General features: G+C 40.1%; 2 protein-coding genes and 1 long non-coding RNA gene across 3 annotated transcripts; all 3 read right to left on the reverse strand.

Moving 5' to 3' along the window:
• Positions 1–2,001: 2,001 nt before the first annotated feature.
• On the reverse strand, positions 2,002–7,280 carry LOC310715391 (polymeric immunoglobulin receptor-like). The gene is made up of 7 exons (XM_083521799.1): positions 7,117–7,280; positions 5,463–5,729; positions 4,978–5,310; positions 4,751–4,792; positions 4,548–4,643; positions 4,395–4,435; positions 2,002–3,183 (listed from the first exon to the last, which is right to left on the reverse strand). Exons 1-7 carry the CDS (start codon positions 7,154–7,156, stop codon positions 2,959–2,961), a joined length of 1,044 nt encoding a protein of 347 aa, XP_083377925.1. The 5' UTR covers positions 7,157–7,280; the 3' UTR covers positions 2,002–2,958.
• A 4,580-nt stretch (positions 7,281–11,860) lies between these two features.
• Positions 11,861–18,595, reverse strand: tmed1b (transmembrane p24 trafficking protein 1b). The gene is made up of 4 exons (XM_083521801.1): positions 18,304–18,595; positions 14,877–14,974; positions 14,471–14,657; positions 11,861–13,039 (listed from the first exon to the last, which is right to left on the reverse strand). The coding sequence occupies exons 1-4, from the start codon at positions 18,475–18,477 to the stop codon at positions 12,821–12,823; spliced, it is 678 nt and encodes a 225-aa protein (XP_083377927.1). The 5' UTR covers positions 18,478–18,595; the 3' UTR covers positions 11,861–12,820.
• LOC310715396 lies at positions 15,128–16,254 on the reverse strand. The gene is made up of 2 exons (XR_014530311.1): positions 15,517–16,254; positions 15,128–15,428 (listed from the first exon to the last, which is right to left on the reverse strand). It is a non-coding gene; the product is annotated as an uncharacterized lncRNA (long non-coding RNA).
• Positions 18,596–26,187: the final 7,592 nt, after the last annotated feature.

A 26,187-nucleotide genomic window follows, 5' to 3' on the forward strand; every position in this document is an offset into this window, starting at 1 on the left:
ATAGACCTTCCTGATTTATGATTTAATGTTACGGTTCGATCCGATCAGGGAACCAACCCCAGCCATTAGGGTTGCACAAGCCAGGTCACTCTTAGCGCCGGTCACAAGCCGGGATAAATGGGGAGGGTTATGTTAGGAAGGGCATCCAGCTTAAAAACACGCCAAATCCAAAATGCGGATCATGAATACGGATGATCCGCTGTGGCGCCACCTAATGGGAGAAGCCGAAAGAAAGTTTTTACAGAAAACATGTAAATGATCAATACCATCATGTTCATTTCTGTGACGCATTCAATTAGAATGAATTTTTTTCTCCTCATCACTGCGCTGGCAAGTTTATTAAATAGGGAAATAAATAAATACATAATCAGTACTTTAATAATTCAATGTATGTAATCTAAATGTTTTATTATTAGTTAATAATGGAATTAAATTTATTTGTAAATGTTACCTTCATTTTGACATATGGTGCTTGGGTGTATTATAATTATAATATAATAATAATTATTATTATTATTATTGAAAAATATTATTGATCTTTTGCCACAAATTAGTGTTAATTGTTAAAAAAAGATGTACCAGATTTAATTTTTTTTTATAATTAATTGGAGTTTAATTTTTGTTTTTTTTATGAATTAATTGTATTTTTCTTCCTAATTTAGAAACATAAGACAGTATCTATTCCGAAATAACATGAATTACATATATATTTCATAAAGTATTATAAAGGGAAGAAAAACCCTATAATGTGAGTTAACAAAAAAAAATCATGTTTATTTTTTTATTTAGATTTTTTTTTCACTTGTGTTTATATTATGACGATAAATTCGATAACGGCCGCCATTTTGGGTCTCCGTGTTAATCGTTTCAAACAATCAGGTAACGCTGTGATAGCTCGCCTGATGTCTTTGGACCAATCGCATCAGTGGACTTGTATTTGGCGGTAGATTTGACCAATGAGGTTGTAGGATGAGACCTCGCCCCTTTCGTGGCGGGATTTTACCTCAGAAATCGTTTACCTCAGAGATAATTTACTCTCGTTTACCTCAGAGATAATTTACCTCAGAGATTGTTTACTCTCGTTTACCTCAGAGATCATTTACTCTCGTTTACCTCAGAGATAATTTACCTCAGAGATTGTTTACTCTCGTTTACCTCAGAGATCATTTACCTCAGAGATTGTTTACTCTTGTTTACCTCAGAGATCATTTACCTCAGAGATTGTTTACTCTCGTTTACCTCAGAGATCATTTACCTCAGAGATTGTTTACTCTCGTTTACCTCAGAGATCATTTACCTCAGAGATCATTTACTCTCGTTTACCTCAGGGGTTTGGAAAAGTCAGTGACAGCTTAGTGATTTGTATTTTTTTAATTCAGCATATGTTTTGTGTTTTTTTTTGTAAATAAAAAATATGCTTTTATCAGCCCGTGTATGCTAACATTGTTAGCATCATTGATTAGCCACAGCTTTATACTTTTAGGTCATTGCAAACTCAGCAGATCTTATGAATCTCTGATTTTTCTTATAAATCTCTAAGAAATGCTGTTTGTGATTGTACAAAACAGGGTTTAAATCACTTTTAATTATTGATATGCTCTGTAACCCATGCTAACATGCTAGTTCGTTACCTGTCTAGCTAATGTAAGCTGACATGTAGTTTAGTAGGAATCCCCAGAGGCAAAATAAAATGGTGTGAATTTGATCATTGCTGTGTCTGTGCCATGTGGAGAGCATGGAGATGTTGAAGCATTATGATGAAGTGTCAGTGAACGTCATGATAATAACTTATTCAATTTAATTTTAGTCATGTAGCGCATTTAACAATGGACAAAGTAAGTCACAGAGATAAAGTGAGAATGTATACGTTTAGTAGCTTTAAGTTTAGCGTCTGTATGTTTATCTCTAATCAGCGAGCAGGTGGTGACTGAAGGAAAATCTCCCTGAGATGGTATGAGGAAGAAAACTTGACAGGAACCAGACTCAAAAAAGAGAACCTCATTTGACCTCATGGATTTTCTTGCTTATGAATATAAATACAGAACAAAGTTTTGTTTTAAAGTCTAACATTTGTTAATAGCACAAAGCAAACACAAAAAAAAAACACTAAATAATTGATTATAAAAAATGCTAATGTAATATTCATGTTATGGCCACCATCCTACATGCAGTCATGCCGTGTGTAAACACGCTAATGACCACACTGGTATATACTGGCAATTTGTTTCGATCTAATTCACATCTACGCAGGTGCACCGTTATCACTTCATCTTTTTTTCCAATTCTGAATTATACATTTGCAGGTATTAAAGTGAAATCTAACAAAACTGCGAACAAAACGGAAGACACAAATGACAGGTGAGTTCAGTGTAGGATTGTGTAGATCTCTGTACAGAATTGGATCCGATCGGTCTGGAGTCCTTGTTGTCCTCCTAGCATTCACTCTGCATTACAGAGTCTTCCAGGTTCCACAGATGTTCACTGGTGTCCAACCATTCAGCCTCTCAGAAAAATATCCAAACTGGTGGTGTTTCTACTTGTGACGAGATGTTCCATATCAGGATGATTTCGATGGAGAAGAAGGTGAGAGGGCAATCTGGATTTCTTCTGTGGAAAAGGGGTTAATGTGCCTTCTTCACCACCTTCTCAGTGTCCTTTTTAAAACGGCTTCGTTTGCTCTTCAGTCTGGATCTCCAGGTTAGGTTTTGTCAAGTATATTAACACCTTGTTATATAAATGTAGCAAAGTAAAAATTCTTCACATTTGCCCCCATTTATTCGGACCCCAAACTGACTGCAGATTTATATTGAACTCGAATGTAACATTTTAACATGTAATTATTATATTTCATGTTTAAAAAACTAGGACCAATCAGAGCTTTCCAAATGAATTAATTTAACAGACTTTATTGACGTGAGCTAAATTTCTAGAGCTAAGCTCCAACTCAACAAGATCCATTTAGTTTCCAGTAGTGTTTGGGTTGAGTCTCTGGTAGAACGATTGGATGGCATTTGGGTCTAGATGCTGGTACACGGAGTCTGATTGGCTGGTGTCGGGTGTCAGGTTTTGGTAAACGATGCTGACGGATAGACGATGTGGTGGACTATTTTGATAATCGTTATTGGTGGCAGCGGCGGCAGCAGCAGCAGCAGCAGCAGCAGCAGCAGCAGCAGCAGCAGCAGCCTGAAACCAAACAACATCAACAATAAATCAGAATAAAACATTCCACGCTGGGGAGAAGACTTCCAGTAAACACACAAAAACCATCATAGCAACACTAGGCGGAGTTTACAGTTTAGTGCTTCAATATGTAAACTGCTTAATGCTGCTTAAAATAGACAGGTGAAAATACTGCTGCAGAGGAACTGCAATGGAACTACAGAGGAACTACAGAGGCACTGCCAGCACCTATCAAAACAAACTAACACCTATTCTGTTATTTAGTTGTAGTAGATTTTTAGTTCCCTGTTCATTGCATAATACAGGTAAAAAGGTAGAGGTCAACCGATATGGGTTTTTCTCTGGTCCAGGTGATATTTAGAAGCCAATGGCTAAAACACAATACATCTTTTCATCCTTCATCTCATTTCATCTAACAATTAATTAATAGGCCGTGCTACAGGAAATTGCTCAAATGAAAATGTATTGTACAACACAGCCTGTCCAATCAGTGTGCTTGTTAGCAGGTTTTGGTTGCCATGCCAACCTGCAGCCTAAACTACAGCTGGCTGAAGGATGGCTAACAATACAGTTACAAAAACTCACAATATCTTTCCGAAAGAAGCATCAGACCTAACCAACGAATAATATGAGGCTGAATTAAGAACGAGGGATAAAAACTCAAAGCCCGATTTATGCCCTGATTTTAGCGAAGCTCGTCGGCGAAAAAGAGAACTTCGATCGGCTATTGAGCTTAGCGAATGAGCGCTGTCATTCTTGCTCTTGTCTTTGCAACTGACATGATTGAATATAGCTACAGGAAGCGCGATCATGACAGGTATAAACTCTGAAGCTCTTCCGGTTTTCCTGTTCGGACGCCAAATCCAGATTACTGCCACCTGCTGGTATTGGAGAGTGATGTTCTCTCAGGTAAGCACAGAACATACTGCACGGTTTGGTGTGTCGGATTCTGCTACCTAATAATCAGACTTATCTGCAGAACAATCGAGAGATGCTGATTAATAAAAAAATGCCCAAAATCGTTGAGATCAATCGTTCGAACTCTTCTCTAGTGTAGTAATCTGTCCAGATGTTATCACTCCAGCTATAGCTGTCCCAAGCAAACCACCACTGAAGACAGAAAGAACTCCAAAAGCAGTTCACCACCAAACCTCCTGCTTTCTGAGCAGGAGGTTTGAGGCAGTAAAGTCTTGTTACAGAAGGTTGTTTCTTACCGAGTCATTTCCCTCTGTTCGCCCAATAAAAGAGGGAGAGCCTACAGGAAAAAAAACAAGTAATGGACTGTTAATGATAAATGGCTATATGTGTGTGTGTGTGTGTGTGTGTGTGTGTGTGTGTGTGTGTGTGTGTGTGATAGGAAGTAGTACCTTGTGTCTTTCTCCCTTTCAGTTTGTAAACGAGAACAAACGCTCCAATCAGAAGCAGCAGACTCACGCAGATGCACATGCTGATGATGGTGTTGACTGAGAAACCAGGACGAGGAATTGATTCTTATTCATACAGCATTTATTACAGCATGGACATCAGAACAAACCCACAAGTTCACACAGTGTGTGTTGTAACAGCTTACCAGGGTGACGTGTGTTTAAAGTGCCATCTGGATTCTCTTCTCCTATTTGAGTCCATCATTTTCATCCATGTTCATATATTATAAAAACACAAGTAGTTTAGTCACTTCAGACCAAAAGGTTCATCACAGATCTCAGATGAGTCAAATCATACACCAAAAAGTGGTGAGCAACATCTACAGAGGGTCGTTCATCTCAATAACTTTACTAAATGGTAGAATTGTCTCACCAGTAACTTGGAGGTGAATCTCTCTGAAAAAGGAGTAATAACCAACTGATGTATCTCTTTCCCACAATACACAGGAATAAACCCCTTTATCATCTTCTCTCAAATCATTAATGTTCACACGGAAAACGTTTTTCCTCTCGTCAACGGAAATGGAGAACCTGCCCTCCTGATTCTGTTGGGTTCCACTGGTGTAGATCAGTTGGTTTTCACTTTCACCTTCCAGTTTGTATAAGTACTTTAAGCTGTTTTTGAACTCTACTGGATAGGAGCAGTTGATCATCACATTCTGTCCCAGAGATCTTCTCACTGATTGTGTCCCAGTACAACATGGATCTGTCAATCACACAAACTGAATTAGTAGACAATCGTTTCTCTCAGCGAACAGGAGCAAATCAGGTATAAATCACATTCTAAACTAAATCTCAGGTCATCTGTTCAATCTGAATTATTGTAAAACTTAACATAAATACATAGAATTTCCTCACCATTATTCACTTTTAGTTGAATGTTATAACGCCACGATCGCTGGTCTCCACACTCGTACATTCCAGCATCCTGTAAGCTCAGGTTCCTGATGGTAATTTGAACCGAACCTTTAGACTCGCCCAAAGTAAATCTGTCGTTATTAATCCTTCTTTGCTCACACTGAGATCTTGCATTAAATTTGCAGAAATACACATCGGTATTGGGAAAGCAGTGGATTTTGACTTGACCTCCAATGAAAGCGGAGACATCATAGCAGCTCACGGGGCCTACCGAAGGAAAGATATCACAATTACATAACCAATTACATAACCAATAATATAACCACAATGCAACACATTTCTGCTTGTGGCCATCAAACTATACAGTGTTGAACAGCTGGACAATATTGAGGATATACAATATAGATAATATATAAATATTATTTATATTATAAATATAATTATATATAATGTAAATTTTCATACCACACTTATAGAATGTTCATATCTTTGGGAATTATTTGCAATATTTCAACTATTATTGTAGTCTGACTTTTTTCTTCTAATTTCACTTTTTTTTTTTTACTTTAACCTTTAGTTAAATTTTTCTATTAGCAACTGCAACCCAACAATTTTCCTATGGGATCAATAAATTATTCGGATTCTGATATATACAACAGTAAAGGCTGGTCCGTGTGGTCTGATCCAACAGATGAGCTCCTGTAGCGCAAACTGCCGAAGAATGCCTGCTGATTGGTTTATACATGCAGTGTATATATATATATATATATATATATATATATATATATATGTATGTATGTGTGTGTGTGTGTGTGTGTGTGTGTGTGTGTGTGTGTGTGCGTGTGTGTGCGTGTGTGTGTGTGTGTATAAACCAAAACTAGAAACTCCAGCAAAATTTTATTTTGAATCACTAAACATTTGTTTTACTGATGCACTGAATCTCAAATCAGCATCAAAATCCGCCATGATGCTCATATCCGGCGATTAAAACCGTCCGTGTGGAAACAGAGCAAACCTTCCGTTTGGTGTCCTGATGATTTCCATCATTTAAAACACCGTAATTACTTTAAAAGTTTCACAAAAATATTTAGTCTTCATGCCGTATGTTGAGTTCGGTTTCACTAATAATAATCAATATTTCTCCATTAAGCTGTTAAGTTGTTAAATATATAATACAGTATTTTTAGAATTCTATATTTATTAGACCATTCAAAAACTCTAAAACATACTGTAGTTTTCCACTGAAGAACCAAAAATCAGACTTGTGGAATGGGATGTTAATAAAGAAACACACACCGAACTTATTCTCAGATGTCCACAAATGTTGGCCATATAATGTATGTGTTCTTCACTGTTATAATGATGATCCAGTTAGATGACAGATGTTCTAACCACTGCTTTACCCCTTTCCAGATTTAACATAAAAGAGGATGTGCATCTGTTACTACTCACAGAAAAACATGTTTTTTGTTAAATTTTTCATGTTTTGGCAGTTTTAGAGAATTTATCTACAGCAACATCTAACAATTATTTTTTATAGATTACACACACACACACACACACACACACACACACACACACACACACACACACACACACACACACACACACACACAGTTAAATGTAGCTTTGAATCTCAATTTTAGTAACTGACCTGAGATCAGGTAGAAGAAGACGACGTTAAAGATCTTCATCCTGAACTGAACTTTAGCTTAATAAAGACTTTTTTCCAGCCGTGTTACTGCTTGAAATGCTTTTGAGTTTGTCCCTAAAATGAAATATCATCCGTCTCAATTTCCACTTTGATTATTTCCTTTTTTTTTTGCCAATCTGCTGTTTCCAAGTTACTCAACCTCATGGACCTCCTACTGAAGATGTTGAAACACTTGCATCATCTCTGCTGACCTTTACAAAATGGACAGATTGTATACATTTGAGAAGCTGATCCTAAACCCTAGAACATTTTTCAGGTTCACATTTTAATTCATCAGAGTTGCTCAGAAGGTTCAGCTTGAACCACGGAACTCCTCATAAAGACTCAGAAGAACAAACTGAAAATCCTCAGAGATTTGAGGTCCTGTGTGGTTTAAAAAATTTAACTGCCAGAAGGTCCATGAGATAATGTATTCGTGAGCTAGCTAGCTAAGAAAAGTTGAGCTAATTATGTATCTTACTGTACAGTGTCATGTTGGGAACTGAATTATTTGAGTTGCTGATTTCTGGGTTCATTACATTCACTCATGACCTGAATTTCACACTGAAACCATACATGTCCAGTTATTAGGAGCAGATCAACACCACTGTCCAGCACTGTGACCATGTGGGGATATTATTATATACAAACAGTCCTCTGTTACTACCACTGGACTGTCCTGCTACAACTGCTGCCTTTCACAACTTACTGCAGACATATTGCTACACTCAATCTCTCTCTCTCTCTCTCTCTCTCTCTCTCTCTCTCTCTCTCTCTCTCTCTCTCTCTTCCTCTCAGGTCTATAGTCTATAGTTTGCTGGAAATGTTCAGTGTAATGGGACCCTTCAACCCAGCGAAGGTGCAGATTCAGCTCCGTGGCATCGCTGTGTCATGTGACTGGGTGTGTTTTTCCAGCCCGCATACATTGCGTGCTGAAAATAATCACAGAGCTTTACTTTTTCCACGTTTCTTTATGTTACAGTTTTATTCCAAAATAGATTCAATTCTTTTTCTTCAAATTCTACAAACAAAACCCCATAAGTTGTTTCTTCGACATGTTTGCAAACGTGTTAAAAATAAACAAAAAGAAAAATTGCTGATTATTGCTGAAATATGTACATGAGTTTTCACAGCTTTTATTTAAAACTTTTGGAAACTGGTATCACTTGGTGCTGGTGCTGTTATCACTGAGGGTTTACTCACTTTGGTTGCCAGGTATTTAGTACTATAGTATAATGTACAATTGTATGTTGTTATTTTCAGAGGACAGTAAATCTGTACAAACTGAACATTGACACTAAAATATATATATCCAAGTTTCATTTCAATAGTTTTGTCCATTGAGAAGACACTAAACTGGTTGCTGAAATGTGAGGGGTGTTTGTGAGACACTGTATATGTATATATTTATATGTACATTGGTTTTTAAGCCACAGTTCGGTTTAATTTTGGTACAGTTCATTTATTAGACTCAATTGTCGTAATACAGTTATTAGTGTACACAGATATTATGGTATTATGACATAACATTCTAACATTCTGAATGGTGAAGTGAAGAACACTGATGATCTCTTCATCATGGCACCTGATCGTGGGTGGATTTATTTATCAGGCAGCAGGTGAACATTTTGTCCTCAAAGTTGATGTTAGAAGCAGAAAAATGTGCAAGCTTAAGGATTTGAGCGAGTTTGACTAATTGTGACGTCTAGACGTCTAGACGTCAGACATACGACTGTGTAGCAACGAACAGCTCAAATCACATCATCAAGCTCGCCGATGACACGACCGTGCTGGGTCTCATCAGCAAGAACAATGAGTCAGCATAAAGAGAGGAGGCGCAATGGTTAACAGCCTGGTGTGGAGCAACAACCCGTCTCTGAACGTCGACAAAACTAAAGAGATGGTTGTGGATTTTAGGAGAGCACAGAGTGACCATTCTCCACTGAACATCGATGGATCACACACAACTGTGTAACTGATCTGTACAACCCGGACTCAAACACACACTCGTACCCACTTCGCACATCCATGATTCAGTACAGATTCACTCACATCACTTTATTACCATAAACTGTTTACATGGTGTTTTTGCACATCTTCCTGGACTGCTGCTATTTGCTCTTTGCACAATATTTTGTTTGGATTTGTGCTACTGTTTACTTTGTTTTGTTACAACAGGTTTACTGGCGGAGCTATTTTTTTGTTGTCATGCACTATCTTGTGTTGTCTTTGGACTGTTTGCACCACTGTTTGCACACATGCACTTTATGGTGTGTGATATACAGTATATATACAGCAGGGGAAACAAGTCTTGAACACGTCACTATATTTCTCAGTAAATATATTTTTAAAGGTGCGATTGACATGAACATTTGATCAGGTGTTGGTAACAACCCATGCAGCCCACACATAGACCAAACTGATGGCCTGTATAAACGTGTTCCTTGACCAAGGTTTCACACAAGAAACATCTCATGATGGGTAAAAACTAAGAGCTTCCTCAAGACCTTCACAACCTCATTGTTGCAAAACATGCTGATGGCATTGGTTACAGCAGGATTTCTAAACCTCTGAATGTTCCAGTGAGCACTGTTGGGGCCATAATCCAGATGTGAAAAGAACATGATTTCACCATAAACCGGTCATGACCAGGTGTTCCTCACAAGATTTCTGACAGAGGAGTAAAAAGAATATCAGAAGAGTTGTCCAAGAGCCAAGGACCACTTGTGGAGAGCTTCAGAAATACCTGGACTTACTGTAGCAGGTACAATTGTTTTAAAGAGAGGAAACTCAAGTGGTTTCAAAGAAAGAAAATAAAGCTGCTAGAATGTTCCAGCCAATTACCTGCCTTGAATCCTATTAATTTATAAAGATCAGAGTTAATAGCGGAGGCCACGGAACATTCAAGATTTGACGAGTGTTTGTGGAGAACAATGGGTTAAAATTCCACCTGAGAAGATGTTGAGTATTAAATACAACGTGTTCAACATTTTTTTGTCTCCGTCATTTCACATCATTACACATAACTTGTGTCGATGTTTGGTTTGATTTCTGCATGGATTCTCACCAACATCTGGTGCAGCCTATAGACATGTGGTGTCTCCTTCATCCATCAGTACATTCACACTCAGGTTAAAAGGTAAGGAGTCTCCAGTTTCACTGGGATTGAGGAGGTCAGGGCTTCGTGTAGGTCACTTGAGCTTTTCCACTCCAGCAACCATGTCTACTCTGTCATGCTGGAACAATGTTTTGGAAATTCAAGTTTTTGGGGAAAATTGTGATGTTTCACACAACTGTTTGGAGAAGAACCACATGAACGTTCAGTGATATTTTACTCTTGGAAATATTTTTGATGCTTATTTCTTTGTCTACACGTTCTGCAATTTAATGATCAGACTTTACGATGGTACGTTGTGAGAACATCACTGTGAGAACATCATGTATCCTGAGATAAACAGGAAGTGGTTTTACACTGAAGACACACACACAGTCAGTGTAGAGTTCCTGAAAGCCAGGAAGAGATGTTTTGTATATTTAGCAGCAGTTAGAAAGGCACATGGACAGTAGGACCAAGTTAATGTTCAGCACATGATCTTTTTCAGCTAGATGCCCCACTCCCATTCTTCATTCTTTATCTGTAGAACATCCCCAGCTTCCTGATGAACATAGTTTGTTTTACATTCATGTCTCAATTTAGGCCTCAAATAGTTTTTGAAAAGGTCTTGATTTTCCGATGTCCATGTAACGTGACATCTGATGCCTACTGAATTGCTCCCAGCACATTCCAATGGTGTTGTAGTTCTTTGTAGTTGTGGGTCCAAATATAATTCGCTGTATTACGACTACAGATGAGACCAACATGCAACAACCAATCAGCTTCCTGTTATTGGCACGAATCTCTCAGCTTGTACCACAGACGTGAAACGGATTTTATTGTAGCGATGGTGAACTGCAAGTTTAGTGAAATGTGGCTTAACCAGTTGCTAACAACATGTGCGTGTTTTTGACATCATGATACAGGTTTTACATTTCATTTTAAATCATCTTAAAGAGTCTTTTAGAGACAGTGGCATTGAGTAAAAGGCAGGAGGTGGAGCTGGAGGTAGCAGAGCTGAAGATGTTGAGATGTTCATTGGGAGTGATGACGATGGACAGGATTAGAAATGAGTTTATTAGCGGGACAGTGCATGTAGGACGTTTTGGAGACAAGGTGAGGAGGGTGAGATTGAGATGGTTTGGACATGTGCAGAGGAGGGACATGGGGTATATCAGTAGGAGAATGCTGAGGATGGAGACACCAGGAAGGAGGAAAAGAATGGATGTGGATGTGGTAAAGGAAGACATGCAGGTAGTTGGTGTGAAAGAGGCAGATGTAGAGGACAGGGGGGTATGGAGACGGATGATCTGCTGTGGCGACCCCTAATGGGAGAAAGAATAATCATCATTTAAAAAAAGTCTTAAATTTGACTTTGTGAAACCTGCAGAAACCTTGTACACTGTAGATCCAGCAGACTCCACCCCTCCTTGCAGCTCAAAAAAAGTCAAATGGAAGACGAAGAAACAAGTTCTTAGGTCTCATATCCCTCCTTCCGTCATCAAGAGAAGAAAAGTCCTACCAGCTTCCACTTTGTCTTCTCTCTGGTTCCATGATGACACTGTATACCGAGCAGGTCAGTGCGTTTTACTAATGAAGGCAGACTCACTATACAGTTTGTTCATTTATTTACTGATTTGGAAAACAGAAATGATGGTGAGATGTTTGATTAATGAATAAAAACATGTCCCACGACCACACAAACGCCACCACCAATGTCCCAATGTTCCACTACCACCATCGGTGCACTGAAGTTCTGGATTTATGGACCGGTCCCAGACGTCTGGTTCACTCTATAAGCTACAGGAGTAAACATGAGGGCAATGCGGTGGGAAAGAGTCCAGTGATGTTTCTCCTTCAACTGTGTTGAATTTATTCATTATTTTATTTATTATTCATCAGTTTATTGAAGTTTATAATTTTTTTCCAGACATAAATCAGGCTGAATGACATTTTCCCCTGAAGTACTACATTTTATACAACATTTAGCTACAGAAGCGTTTTCAGTAGAGCTGAAGGGAAAAAGGGTTAATGTGCTACCTGCTAGATGATTCCACTACCGGCTCATAACTTGTACCATGGTACTTTTGGGGGTTAAGATCAGTGTGGGGCTCTCAGCTGTGTTGAAATTTTGATCCCGTGGCTTCGCATTTCAATGTTTCTCACTTAAACACCACACACTTTGGTTTGCATTTCATCCCTATAATTGTTTATATTTTCCCAGCAGTAAATTGGTGACATTAAAAACATTCAATTTGAAAAAATAATGTTGTATAAAAGGTGACAGAAGGCCGTGTTTTTATCACGAATAACATCAGGGCAGTGTCGGGCTGACGTGACCCGGTCACAGCCATCATGTTATTCGTGATAAAGCGGACCGACATGGTGCTGCTCAGGAAGTACGGCGGTTCTTCTCAACGGTCTGAGGAAATGGAGGATGTCGCCATGTTTGATCCTGCAGCTGCCACCGCATGTTTAAGGCACTTTTACACTACGAGTCATTTTACAGGTATCAGGCCGAGCTCCAGACACTTCCACCATGAGTACTGATTCCTTGGAGGGGGCGTGTCCTCAGGATCGGACCTTTCTATTGTCGTCGAAGAGGCGGCGTAGCGTGTAGACCTGAGTGACTGCAACCAGGAGCATAGCTACTAACGTGGTACAGGACCAGAAGGAGACCCGCCACAGGTTGTTCTCCAGCAGGTTACGATCTCGAGCCTCGAATGCCCTCAGCACCGTCTGCATCTGCCGACTTCTCTCCAGGTGCCGGTGCACAGACTCGATCGACTCCTGCATGGAGATGAAGTGAGGTTTGAGATATCACACACAGCTGAGATTCATCGCTATTTTTAATGAATCTACAGAAGATTCTGACTCTAATATTGACGATATTTATCTAATCTGATCCAAGTCCTTGTGCAGTCACATGCCGTTTCTAATCAGAAATCCAGTCTTGGGCTAATTAATGATAAAGATGAAGCTCCAGGTGTAAGTGGATGATCACCCGATACCACGGTCACTTCACTGCATGGAGGAGTTCCAGCTGTCGCTGACCTTCTCAGAGTTAAACTGACTGAACTTTAGTTCTACTGCTCCGAATCACACACACACACACACACACACACACACACACACACACACACACACACACACACACACACACACACACACACACACACACACACACACACACACACACACACACACACACACACACAAAGTAGTGCCAGAAGATTAGTTATTTCAAGCCCTTACTAATACTGACACTTTGGTTTGAAGGCAGATGTAGAGGACAGTAGTATGGAGAAGGATAATACGCTGTGGCGCCCCCTAATGGCAGCAGCAGAAAGAGGACAACGACTAATAATGAAGCTGTTGTTAACTCCTGGTGCATTAACGCTTTCTTCTCCAGTTCAACAGATTCATCTTGTGCTTCAAAATCCCCACAAGTTCCACCAGATGCTAAACTCCTCCATGGAGCTCAGTGAGGTCATTAGGTAATGTGTACAATCAGCCGCCTCACTCTGGATGGAACTGGATGTTTCTATGGTTACAGGTGTTTATAAACAGCCACATTTATTTTGATTCAAATGACAAACGCAAACTACCTGCGTGTTCAACGCTCTGATCTCACACCTGAACTCCTTCCAGCCAATCACAATGCAGTATTCACACCTGAACTCCTTCCAGCCAATCACAATCCACTATTCATACCTGAACTCCTTCCAGCCAATCACAATACAGTATTCACACCTGAACTCCTTCCAGCCAATCACAATCCACTATTCACACCTGAACTCCTTCCAGCCAATCACAATCCACTATTCACACCTGAACTCCTTCCAGCCAATCACAATCCACTATTCACACCTGAACTCCTTCCAGCCAATCACAATCCACTATTCACACCTGAACTCCCTCCAGCCAATCACAATCCACTATTCACACCTGAACTCCTTCCAGCCAATCACAATCCACTATTTACACCTGAACTCCTTCCAGCCAATCACAATCCACTATTTACACTGATGAGGAGATACAGTAGAAGCTGAGTCAGTGGTTCTCCAGTTTTAAACGTATGTATTAGGTTGATTAAATGTAAATGAGTCGTGTTCAGTGTTTTAGCGTTTACACGCTGCTCCTCTTTACATCCTCTGGTCTGCGATTAGAACAATGTACAAGATATTATTGGATGTTTCTCTGACTGTCATTTTGTTTTACCCGAATGTCCTCCAGCTTGTACTCCAGCAGGTTCTCCGGTTCTCCGAGCCCCATCCAGTCATCCTCTCCCGCTGTATCGCTGGCTGCGTTCTCCAGAATGACCTCAAAGAACACCATCTTCTCAGAGAAGCGGCTGAAGCTGTTGTCGAAGCAGATCTGGTAATCTCCTGCTTCAGTAGACTCGACCCTGAACACATCATCATCCAAATGTCAATCAGGTATTTCATAATACTGCAGTCCGATTGGTCCGATCTGCAGCTTAACAGCTTAAACCGTATATATTAATATTCATGACACTAAAACATATCCTTTATGTCCACAGTATTTAAATACATGTGGACTCATACTTCATCAGAAGAACATTTTGGTTGGTGGGCAGAAACCGTGAGAGCCAATCAGAACGCACATGTGAACTCCGTCGGAGCGGCGAAACTCTGAGGCCAGGTGGACGCCTTGAGGGGAGATGATGGAGAAGTCCACGTCCATACCTGCTCCAGCAATTACCTACACAAAACACACACACACACACAAAAAAAGTTTAGGACTAATTTTGTAACACGTAAACAGATGGCAGTCACAGGGAGCACTGACGTCCATACGACACGTTCCAGAAGACGCAGGAACGTGACATTTGAAGTGATCAGGGTTTCATTTGAATAGATTCTTCTGCCTCAACTGTTTTCAACGGAACACAAAGGTAAAAAGAGACACGTTGCGTTAGTGTTGTGATGATGAGCACTGCCACGTGTACTCCGAGTTTGCTCTCGCTGCTCTCGAATCGGATTAGACCCAGATTAGATCTTTACACGTCCCATGTAAAGCATAACTCAGCACCCGGACCCTGGTTTCCGACCAATAGACCAAGACCCTGGGTTCATTCGACACTCGGGTTCACTTTCCTGTGCAAGCGACGTTCACTTAGGAGAAAACCAGCGATCATCTCAGCTACATGAGATCACTGTGGAGGTGAACAGTGAACAGTTCAGAACTTCAACACAGCGATAGAAGGGGGAAATACACACTGATAAGCATAACATTAGGACCACCTGCCTACTATTGTGTTGGTCTCCTTTCCCTGACCTGTCCATCTTCACCAGCATGAACTTCTTCAGCAGATTTGAGCTACAGGAGGATCGGACCACACGGACCAGCCTTTGCTCATCACGTGCATCAATGAGCCTCATCCCCCACGACCCTGTCACCGATTCACCACTGTTCCTTCTTTGGAGCACTTTTGATAGATTCAGACCAGGAACATCTCACACGAGCTGCAGTTTTGGAGACCCAGACGTCTAGACGACTCAATTAAACAAACTCACTCAAATCCTTACACTCAAACATTTTTCTGCTTCTAACAACTTTGAGGAGAAAATGTTCACCTGCTGCATAATAAATAAATCCACCTGCTAACAGGTGCCATGATGAAGATCATCAGTGTTCTTCACTTCACCACTCAGTGGTCAGAATGATCTGCCTTATCGGTGTAGATTATTCAGACACACTCCGGTGATGAGAAGTCTGGTTCCTCTCAAGTTCTCTTCCTCGTGTCACACTGATAATTGAAGTCAGAGGAGATGTGGTGAGATTGAAGATTTCAATGTTTGTGACTCGACTCTTGATTCTCCACATCACACGGCTTTAATTCTCAGGAATGTGTTGAATTGTTTAAAATGTATATTCCCAATTTATTTCTGTAAAACTGCTTCGTTCAATTAAATCATGTTTTACATCCAAGCAGAACATCTGTGATGAAGATGAAGTGACAGTTACAGGGAGGAAATCAAACTCTCTTTATCTTGATATACAGAAGCAGCCTCACCGTATCCTGTGCTCAAAGATACTATCAGTGATCGTTTCCCTTTTCACTGCCGAATGAGAAAATCCCGACCCAATCAGCTGCTTCACACTCCTGCTCCGACGCACAGCAAACATCTGGAAGCTACCAGACACGTTCCCACCACAGCTGGTTTGATGTGACTCCGGATTTGAAGCAGGACCTGGATAGGGCTCTTTACCCACTCCACCCACTAAACACACAGCTCTTATCACAAACCTCCTCCTTCACATGATGATGTTACGGTTTCACCTTTTTACAGCTTCATGTCGTACTTTGTGATAAAGCGGTTAACCAGGTAAATCTTGTCTCGGGAAAACTCTTAATAGATAGACTTAACTTTTTATCTATAGAGTTATTTCTGATCTCCAGCGCCCCCTACCTAGTGATCTCCAGCGCCCCCTACCTAGTGATCTCCAGCGCCCCCTACCTAGTGATCTCCAGCGCCCCCTACCTAGTGATCTCCAGCGCCCCCTACCTAGTGATCTCCAGCGCCCCCTACCTAGTGATCTCCAGCGCCCCCTACCTAGTGATCTCCAGCGCCCCCTACCTAGTGATCTCCAGCGCCCCCTACCTAGTGATCTCCAGCGCCCTCTACCTAGTGATCTCCAGCGCCCTCTACATAGTGATCTCCAGCGCCCTCTACCTAGTGATCTCCAGCGCCCTCTACATAGTGATCTCCAGCGCCCTCTACATAGTGATCTCCAGCGCCCTCTACATAGTGATCTCCAGCGCCCCCTACCTAGTGATCTCCAGCGCCCCCTACCTAGTGATCTCCAGCGCCCCCTACCTAGTGATCTCCAGCGCCCCCTACCTAGTGATCTCCAGCGCCCTCTACCTAGTGATTTCCAGCGCCCTCTACATAGTGATCTCCAGCGCCAGCGCCCTCCAGCGCCCTCTACCTAGTGATCTCCAGCGCCCTCTACCTAGTGATCTCCAGCGCCCTCTACCTAGTGATCTCCAGCGCCCTCTACCTAGTGATCTCCAGCGCCCTCTACCTAGTGATCTCCAGCGCCCTCTACCTAGTGATCTCCAGCGCCCTCTACCTAGTGATCTCCAGCGCCCTCTACCTAGTGATCTCCAGCGCCCTCTACCTAGTGATCTCCAGCGCCCTCTACCTAGTGATCTCCAGCGCCCTCTACCTAGTGATCTCACGCCCCCTACCTAGTGATCTCCAGCGCGCTCTACCTAGTGATCTCACGCCCCCTACCTAGTGATCTCCAGCGCGCTCTACCTAGTGATCTCCAGCGCGCTCTACCTAGTGATCTCCAGCGCGCTCTACCTAGTGATCTCCAGCGCGCTCTACCTAGTGATATCCAGCGCGCTCTACCTAGTGATATCCAGCGCGCTCTACCTAGTGATATCCAGCGCGCTCTACCTAGTGATATCCAGCGCGCTCTACCTAGTGATATCCAGCGCCCTCTACCTAGTGATATCCAGCGCCCTCTACCTAGTGATCTCCAGCGCCCTCTACCTAGTGATATCCAGCACTCTACCTAGTGATCTCACGCCCCCTACCTAGTGATCTCCAGCGCCCTCTACCTAGTGATCTCCAGCGCGCTCTACCTAGTGATCTCCAGCGCGCTCTACCTAGTGATCTCCAGCGCCCCCTACCTAGTGATCTCCAGCGCTCTACCTAGTGATCTCCAGCGCTCTACCTAGTGATCTCACGCCCCCTACCTAGTGATCTCCAGCGCTCTACCTAGGGATCTCACGCCCCCTACCTAGTGATCTCCAGCGCTCTACCTAGTGATCTCCAGCGCTCTACCTAGTGATCTCACGCCCCCTACCTAGTGATCTCCAGCGCTCTACCTAGGGATCTCACGCCCCCTACCTAGTGATCTCCAGCGCTCTACCTAGTGATCTCCAGCGCTCTACCTAGTGATCTCCAGCGCTCTACCTAGTGATCTCACGCCCCCTACCCAGTGATCTCTAGCGCTTTAAATAGTGATCTTCATGTCCACTAGACAGTCTTGATGTAGTGTATAAAAGCAGGTACCTGGTACTCGACCTCCAGGGTTCCGTTCTTCTGCGTGGTCTGGAAGAAACACTCGGAAGCTCCAGCAGGAAGCAGGAAAGTCAGCTCGCTGTCCTCACTCGGATTAAAAGCGGACATTACCGAGGACCAAAGCGCGAACAGCACCGTCCTGTAGATCTTCTGTGTCCAAGCCATGGCCAGAAACCTGCTCCAAGACTCCAAAACTTCCAAACCTCAGAGCCGGAAGTTTATTCAACTCGGGTTCGCCGTGAATCGTCTCATTACTTCCGCTTTCTTTCACTCTACACTTCCGCTTTCAGCAGCCAATCAGAATTCACCGAGTGTCCGCCCCTCGCGACGGTTCACTTAAACCGGAAATCTGTAAGAGAAATACACCAATTAATAAATCAATAAAATCATCAATCAAGTTGTACATAATTACAAATGTGATGTTTGTACACAGTATACAACCTTTTTTTTCTTTCTTTCTTTCTTTCTTTCTTTCTTTCTTTCTTTCTTTCTTTCTTTCTTTCTTTCTTTCAATTTCTTAAAAAATATCTTGCTTTAAAAGCATAATATTTGCTGGTCTGTCTGTCTGTCTGTCTGTCTGTCTGTCTGTCTGTCTGTCTGTCTGTCTGTTTCTGTATGTCTGTCTGTCTGTTTCTGTATGTCTGTCTGCCTGTCTCTGTCTGTCTGTCTGTCTGTCTGTCTGTCTGTTTCTGTATGTCTGTCTGTCTGTTTCTGTATGTCTGTCTGTCTGTCTGTCTCTGTCTGTCTGTCTGTCTGTCTGTCTGTCTGTCTGTCTGTCTGTCTCCTCTTCATGTAAAATTTGTATTTTTATGTCTTATCACTTCAGTTTTATTAGGAATGCACTTTAAACAAGCAGCTTTACTGAGATGTAAAGTTGTATTTATATCTCTAAAGAGTGATCCAGTGGTGAGTGTATCATGGAGATACTTCCTGAGATTGTATGAATATGAAACCTTAAAAGAAACCAGTCATAATAGTAATGTAATGTTATTATGTGTAATGGGGCAGTAGTGTCTTAGTAGTTAAGCTTTGGTTATTGATTAGAACTGGTGTTTGGCCCCCAGCACTGCCAAGCTGCCACTGTTGGGCCCTTGAGCAAGGCCCTTAACCCCCACTCTGCTCCAGGGGATTGTATCCTGGCTCACCCCACACTCCAACCCCAACTTCATAACAAGCTAATTCAGGATGTGACACTGGGTCATGTGTACTTGATACATTTTATTTAAAATAGATAATATTCACATTTCAGATGATTATGTTTTAATATTAACTTTACATAAAAACCTTCTCATAAAGATTCAACATGATGAGTTACTGAACAGAATTGCTGCTGAAATAATGCTAGTGAGTAAATGCAGTACTGTTAATCTGTCACTAACTCTCTCTCTCTCTCTCTCTCTCTCTCTCTCTCTCTCTCTCTCTCTCTCTCTCTCTCTCTCACACACACACACACACACACACACACACACACACACACACACACACACACACACACACACACTTTTCAAGCTGCAGGTGTGAGTCAAGATCTGGACATGTAAACTTATGTCATTGTGTTACAGATCAGGACTGTTAAAGTGTTACAGAATAACAGATCAGGAATGTTATAGTGTTACAGAACAGGACTGTTATAGTGTTACAGATCAGGACTGTTATAGAGTTACAGATCAGGACTGTTAAAGTGTTACAGAATAACAGATCAGGACTGTTATAGTGTTACAGATCAGGACTGTTATAGAGTTACAGATCAGGACTGTTAAAGTGTTACAGAATAACAGATCAGGACTGTTATAGTGTTACAGATCAGGAATGTTATAGTGTTACAGAACAGGACTGTTATAGTGTTACAGATCAGGACTGTTATAGAGTTACAGATCAGGACTGTTAAAGTGTTACAGAATAACAGATCAGGACTGTTATAGTGTTACAGATCAGGACTGTTATAGTGTTACAGATCAGGACTGTTATAGAGTTACAGATCAGGACTGTTATAGTGTTACAGATCAGGACTGTTAAAGTGTTACAGAATAACAGATCAGGAATGTTATAGTGTTACAGAACAGGACTGTTATAGTGTTACAGATCAGGACTGTTATAGAGTTACAGATCAGGACTGTTAAAGTGTTACAGAATAACAGATCAGGACTGTTATAGTGTTACAGATCAGGACTGTTATAGTTGTACAGATCAGGACTGTTATAGAGTTACAGATCAGGACTGTTATAGTGTTACGGATCAGGACTGTTATAGTGTTACAGATCAGGACTGTTATAGTGTTACAGATCAGGACTGTTATAGTGTTACAGATCAGGACTGTTATAGTGTTACAGATCAGGTCTCTGTTATAGTGTTACAGATCAGAACTGTTATAGTGTTACAGATAAGGACTCTGTTATAGTGTTACAGATCAGGAATGTTATAGTGTTACAGATCAGATCTGTTATAGTGTTACATATCAGGTATCTTTTACTTAAAAAAAAATCTTTATCAGGAATGTGTCATTGTGTTGCAGGTGAAAAAACATTTTTGAAATAATGATGTTCAGATGATTTTAAGCTTAATGCAAAGAACGGTGTAGACTCTGTTATGGTGTTACAGATCAGGAATGTTATAGTGTTACAGATCAGAACTGTTATAGTGTTACATATCAGGTATCTTTTACTTTAAAAAAAATCTTTATCAGGAATGTGTCATTGTGTTGCAGGTGAAAAAACATTTTTGAAAAAAGGATGTTCAGATGATTTTGAGCTTAATGCAAAGCACGGTGTAGACTCTGTTATGGCGTTACAGATCAGGAATGTTATAGTGTTACAGATCAGGACTGTTATAGAGTTACAGATCAGGAATGTTATAGTGTTACAGATCAGGACTGTTATAGAGTTACAGATCAGGTCTCTGTTATAGTGTTACAGATCAGGAATGTTATAGTGTTACAGATCAGGACTGTTATAGAGTTACAGATCAGGTCTGTTATAGTGTTACAGATCAGGAATGTTATAGTGTTACAGATCAGGACTGTTATAGTGTTACAGATCAGGTCTGTTATAGTGTTACAGATCAGGACTGTTATAGTGTTACAGATCAGGACTGGTATAGTGTTACAGATCAGGAATGTTATAGTGTTACAGATCAGGACTGTTATAGTGTTACAGATCAGGTCTGTTATAGTGTTACAGATCAGGACTGTTATAGTGTTACAGATCAGGACTGTTATAGTGTTACAGATCAGGACTGGTATAGTGTTACAGATCAGGACTGTTATAGAGTTACAGATCAGGACTGTTATAGAGTTACAGATCAGGTCTCTGTTATAGTGTTACAGATCAGGAATGTTATAGTGTTACAGATCAGGACTGTTATAGTGTTACAGATCAGGTCTCTGTTATAGTGTAACAGATCAGGACTGTTATAGTGTTACAGATCAGGTCACTGTTATAGTGTTACAGATCAGGTCTCTGTTATAGTGTTACAGATCAGGACTGTTATAGTGTTACAGATCAGGACTGTTATAGTGTTACAGATCAGGTCTCTGTTATAGTGTTACAGATCAGGACTGTTATAGTGTTACAGATCAGGACTGTTATAGTGTTACAGATCAGGACTGTTATAGTGTTACAGATCAGGACTGGTATAGTGTTACAGATCAGGACTGTTATAGAGTTACAGATCAGGACTGTTATAGAGTTACAGATCAGGTCTCTGTTATAGTGTTACAGATCAGGAATGTTATAGTGTAACAGATCAGGACTGTTATAGTGTTACAGATCAGGTCACTGTTATAGTGTTACAGATCAGGTCTCTGTTATAGTGTTACAGATCAGGACTGTTATAGTGTTACAGATCAGGACTGTTATAGTGTTACAGATCAGGTCTCTGTTATAGTGTTACAGATCAGGACTGTTATAGTGTTACAGATCAGGACTGTTATAGTGTTACAGATCAGGACTGTTATAGTGTTACATATCAGGTATCTTTTACTTTTATAAAAATCTTTATCAGAAATGTGTCATTGTGTTGCAGGTGAGAAAACATTTTTGAAATAATGATGTTCAGATGATTTTGAGCTTAATGCAAAGAACGGTGTAGACTCAGTTATGGTGTTACAGATCAGAAATGTTATAGTGTTACAGATCAGAACTGTTATAGTGTTACATATCAGGTATCTTTTACTTAAAAAAAAAATCTTTATCAGGAATGTGTCATTGTGTTGCAGGTGAAAAAACATTTTTGAAAAAAGGATGTTCAGATGATTTTAAGCTTAATGCAAAGAACGGTGTAGACTCTGTTATGGCGTTACAGATCAGGAATGTTATAGTGTTACAGATCAGGACTGTTATAGAGTTACAGATCAGGAATGTTATAGTGTTACAGATCAGGACTGTTATAGAGTTACAGATCAGGTCTCTGTTATAGTGTTACAGATCAGGAATGTTATAGTGTTACAGATCAGGACTGTTATAGAGTTACAGATCAGGTTTGTTATAGTGTTACAGATCAGGAATGTTATAGTGTTACAGATCAGGACTGTTATAGTGTTACAGATCAGGTCTGTTATAGTGTTACAGACCAGGACTGTTATAGTGTTACAGATCAGGACTGTTATAGTGTTACAGATCAGGACTGTTATAGAGTTACAGATCAGGACTGTTATAGAGTTACAGATCAGGAATGTTATAGTGTTACAGATCAGGTCTCTGTTATAGTGTAACAGATCAGGACTGTTATAGTGTTACAGATCAGGTCTCTGTTATAGTGTTACAGATCTGGTCTCTGTTATAATGTTACAGATCAGGACTGTTATAGTGTTACAGATCAGGACTGTTATAGTGTTACAGATCAGGACTGTTATAGAGTTACAGATCAGGACTGTTAAAGTGTTACAGAATAACAGATCAGGACTGTTATAGTGTTACAGATCAGGACTGTTATAGTGTTACAGATCAGGACTGTTATAGAGTTACAGATCAGGACTGTTATAGTGTTACGGATCAGGACTGTTATAGTGTTACAGATCAGGACTGTTATAGTGTTACAGATCAGGACTGTTATAGTGTTACAGATCAGGACTGTTATAGTGTTACAGATCAGGACTGTTATAGAGTTACAGATCAGGACTGTTATAGTGTTACAGATCAGGACTGTTATAGTGTTACAGATCAGGACTGTTATAGTGTTACAGATCAGGTCTCTGTTATAGTGTTACAGATCAGGAATGTTATAGTGTTACAGATCAGGTCTCTGTTATAGTGTAACAGATCAGGACTGTTATAGTGTTACAGATCAGGTCACTGTTATAGTGTTACAGATCAGGTCTCTGTTATAGTGTTACAGATCAGGACTGTTATAGTGTTACAGATCAGGACTGTTATAGTGTTACAGATCAGGACTGTTATAGAGTTACAGATCAGGACTGTTATAGTGTTACAGATCAGGACTGTTATAGTGTTACAGATCAGGACTGTTATAGTGTTACAGATCAGGTCTCTGTTATAGTGTTACAGATCAGGAATGTTATAGTGTTACAGATCAGGGCTCTGTTATAGTGTAACAGATCAGGACTGTTATAGTGTTACAGATCAGGTCACTGTTATAGTGTTACAGATCAGGTCTCTGTTATAGTGTTACAGATCAGGACTGTTATAGTGTTACAGATCAGGACTGTTATAGTGTTACAGATCAGGTCTCTGTTATAGTGTTACAGATCAGGACTGTTATAGTGTTACAGATCAGGACTGTTATAGTGTTACAGATCAGGACTGTTATAGTGTTACAGATCAGGACTGTTATAGTGTTACATATCAGGTATCTTTTACTTTTATAAAAATCTTTATCAGAAATGTGTCATTGTGTTGCAGGTGAAAAAACATTTTTGAAATAATGATGTTCAGATGATTTTGAGCTTAATGCAAAGAACGGTGTAGACTCAGTTATGGTGTTACAGATCAGAAATGTTATAGTGTTACAGATCAGAACTGTTATAGTGTTACATATCAGGTATCTTTTACTTTAAAAAAAATCTTTATCAGGAATGTGTCATTGTGTTGCAGGTGAAAAAACATTTTTGAAAAAAGCATGTTCAGATGATTTTAAGCTTAATGCAAAGAACGGTGTAGACTCTGTTATGGCGTTACAGATCAGGAATGTTATAGTGTTACAGATCAGGACTGTTATAGAGTTACAGATCAGGAATGTTATAGTGTTACAGATCAGGACTGTTATAGAGTTACAGATCAGGTCTCTGTTATAGTGTTACAGATCAGGAATGTTATAGTGTTACAGATCAGGACTGTTATAGAGTTACAGATCAGGTCTGTTATAGTGTTACAGATCAGGAATGTTATAGTGTTACAGATCAGGACTGTTATAGTGTTACAGATCAGGTCTGTTATAGTGTTACAGATCAGGACTGTTATAGAGTTACAGACCAGGACTGTTATAGTGTTACAGATCAGGACTGTTATAGTGTTACAGATCAGGACTGTTATAGTGTTACAGATCAGGACTGTTATAGAGTTACAGATCAGGAATGTTATAGTGTTACAGATCAGGTCTCTGTTATAGTGTAACAGATCAGGACTGTTATAGTGTTACAGATCAGGTCTCTGTTATAGTGTTACAGATCTGGTCTCTGTTATAATGTTACAGATCAGGACTGTTATAGTGTTACAGATCAGGACTGTTATAGAGTTACAGATCAGGACTGTTAAAGTGTTACAGAATAACAGATCAGGACTGTTATAGTGTTACAGATCAGGACTGTTATAGTGTTACAGATCAGGACTGTTATAGAGTTACAGATCAGGACTGTTATAGTGTTACGGATCAGGACTGTTATAGTGTTACAGATCAGGACTGTTATAGTGTTACAGATCAGGACTGTTATAGTGTTACAGATCAGGACTGTTATAGTGTTACAGATCAGGTCTGTTATAGTGTTACAGATCAGGTCTCTGTTATAGTGTAACAGATCAGGACTGTTAATGTTGTTACAGATCAGGACTGTTATAGTGTTACAGATCAGGTCTCTGTTATAGTGTTACAGATCAGGTCTCTGTTATAGTGTTACAGATCAGGACTGTTATAGTGTTACAGATCAGGACTGTTATAGTGTTACAGATCAGGACTGTTATAGTGTTACAGATCAGGACTGTTATAGTTTTACAGATCAGGTCTGTTATAGTGTTACAGTTCAGGTCTCTGTTATAGTGTTACAGATCAGGAATGTTATAGTGTTACAGATCAGGAATGTTATAGTGTTACAGATCAGGACTGTTATAGTGTTACAGATCAGGACTGTTATAGTGTTACAGATCAGGTCTCTGTTATAGTGTTACAGATCAGAACTGTTATAGTGTTACAGATAAGGACTCTGTTATAGTGTTACAGATCAGGACTGTTATAGTGTTACAGATCAGAACTGTTATAGTGTTACATATCAGGTATCTTTTACTTTTAAAAAAATCTTTATCAGGAATGTGTCATTGTGTTGCAGGTGAAATTTTTTTTTTGAAATAATGATGTTCAGATGATTTTGAGCTTAATGCAAAGAACGGTGTAGACTCTGTTATGGTGTTACAGATCAGGAATGTTATAGTGTTACAGATCAGAACTGTTATAGTGTTACATATCAGGTATCTTTTACTTTTAAAAAAATCTTTATCAGGAATGTGTCATTGTGTTGCAGGTGAAAAAACATTTTTGAAATAATGATGTTCAGATGATTTTAAGCTTAATGCAAAGAACGGTGTAGACTCTGTTATGGTGTTACAGATCAGGAATGTTATAGTGTTACAGATCAGGACTGTTATAGAGTTACAGATCAGGAATGTTATAGTGTTACAGATCAGGACTGTTATAGAGTTACAGATCAGGTCT

This window comes from Silurus aristotelis (genome assembly GCF_946808225.1).
Source record: "Silurus aristotelis genome assembly, chromosome: 20".
NCBI classification, from domain to species: Eukaryota; Metazoa; Chordata; class Actinopteri; order Siluriformes; family Siluridae; genus Silurus; species Silurus aristotelis.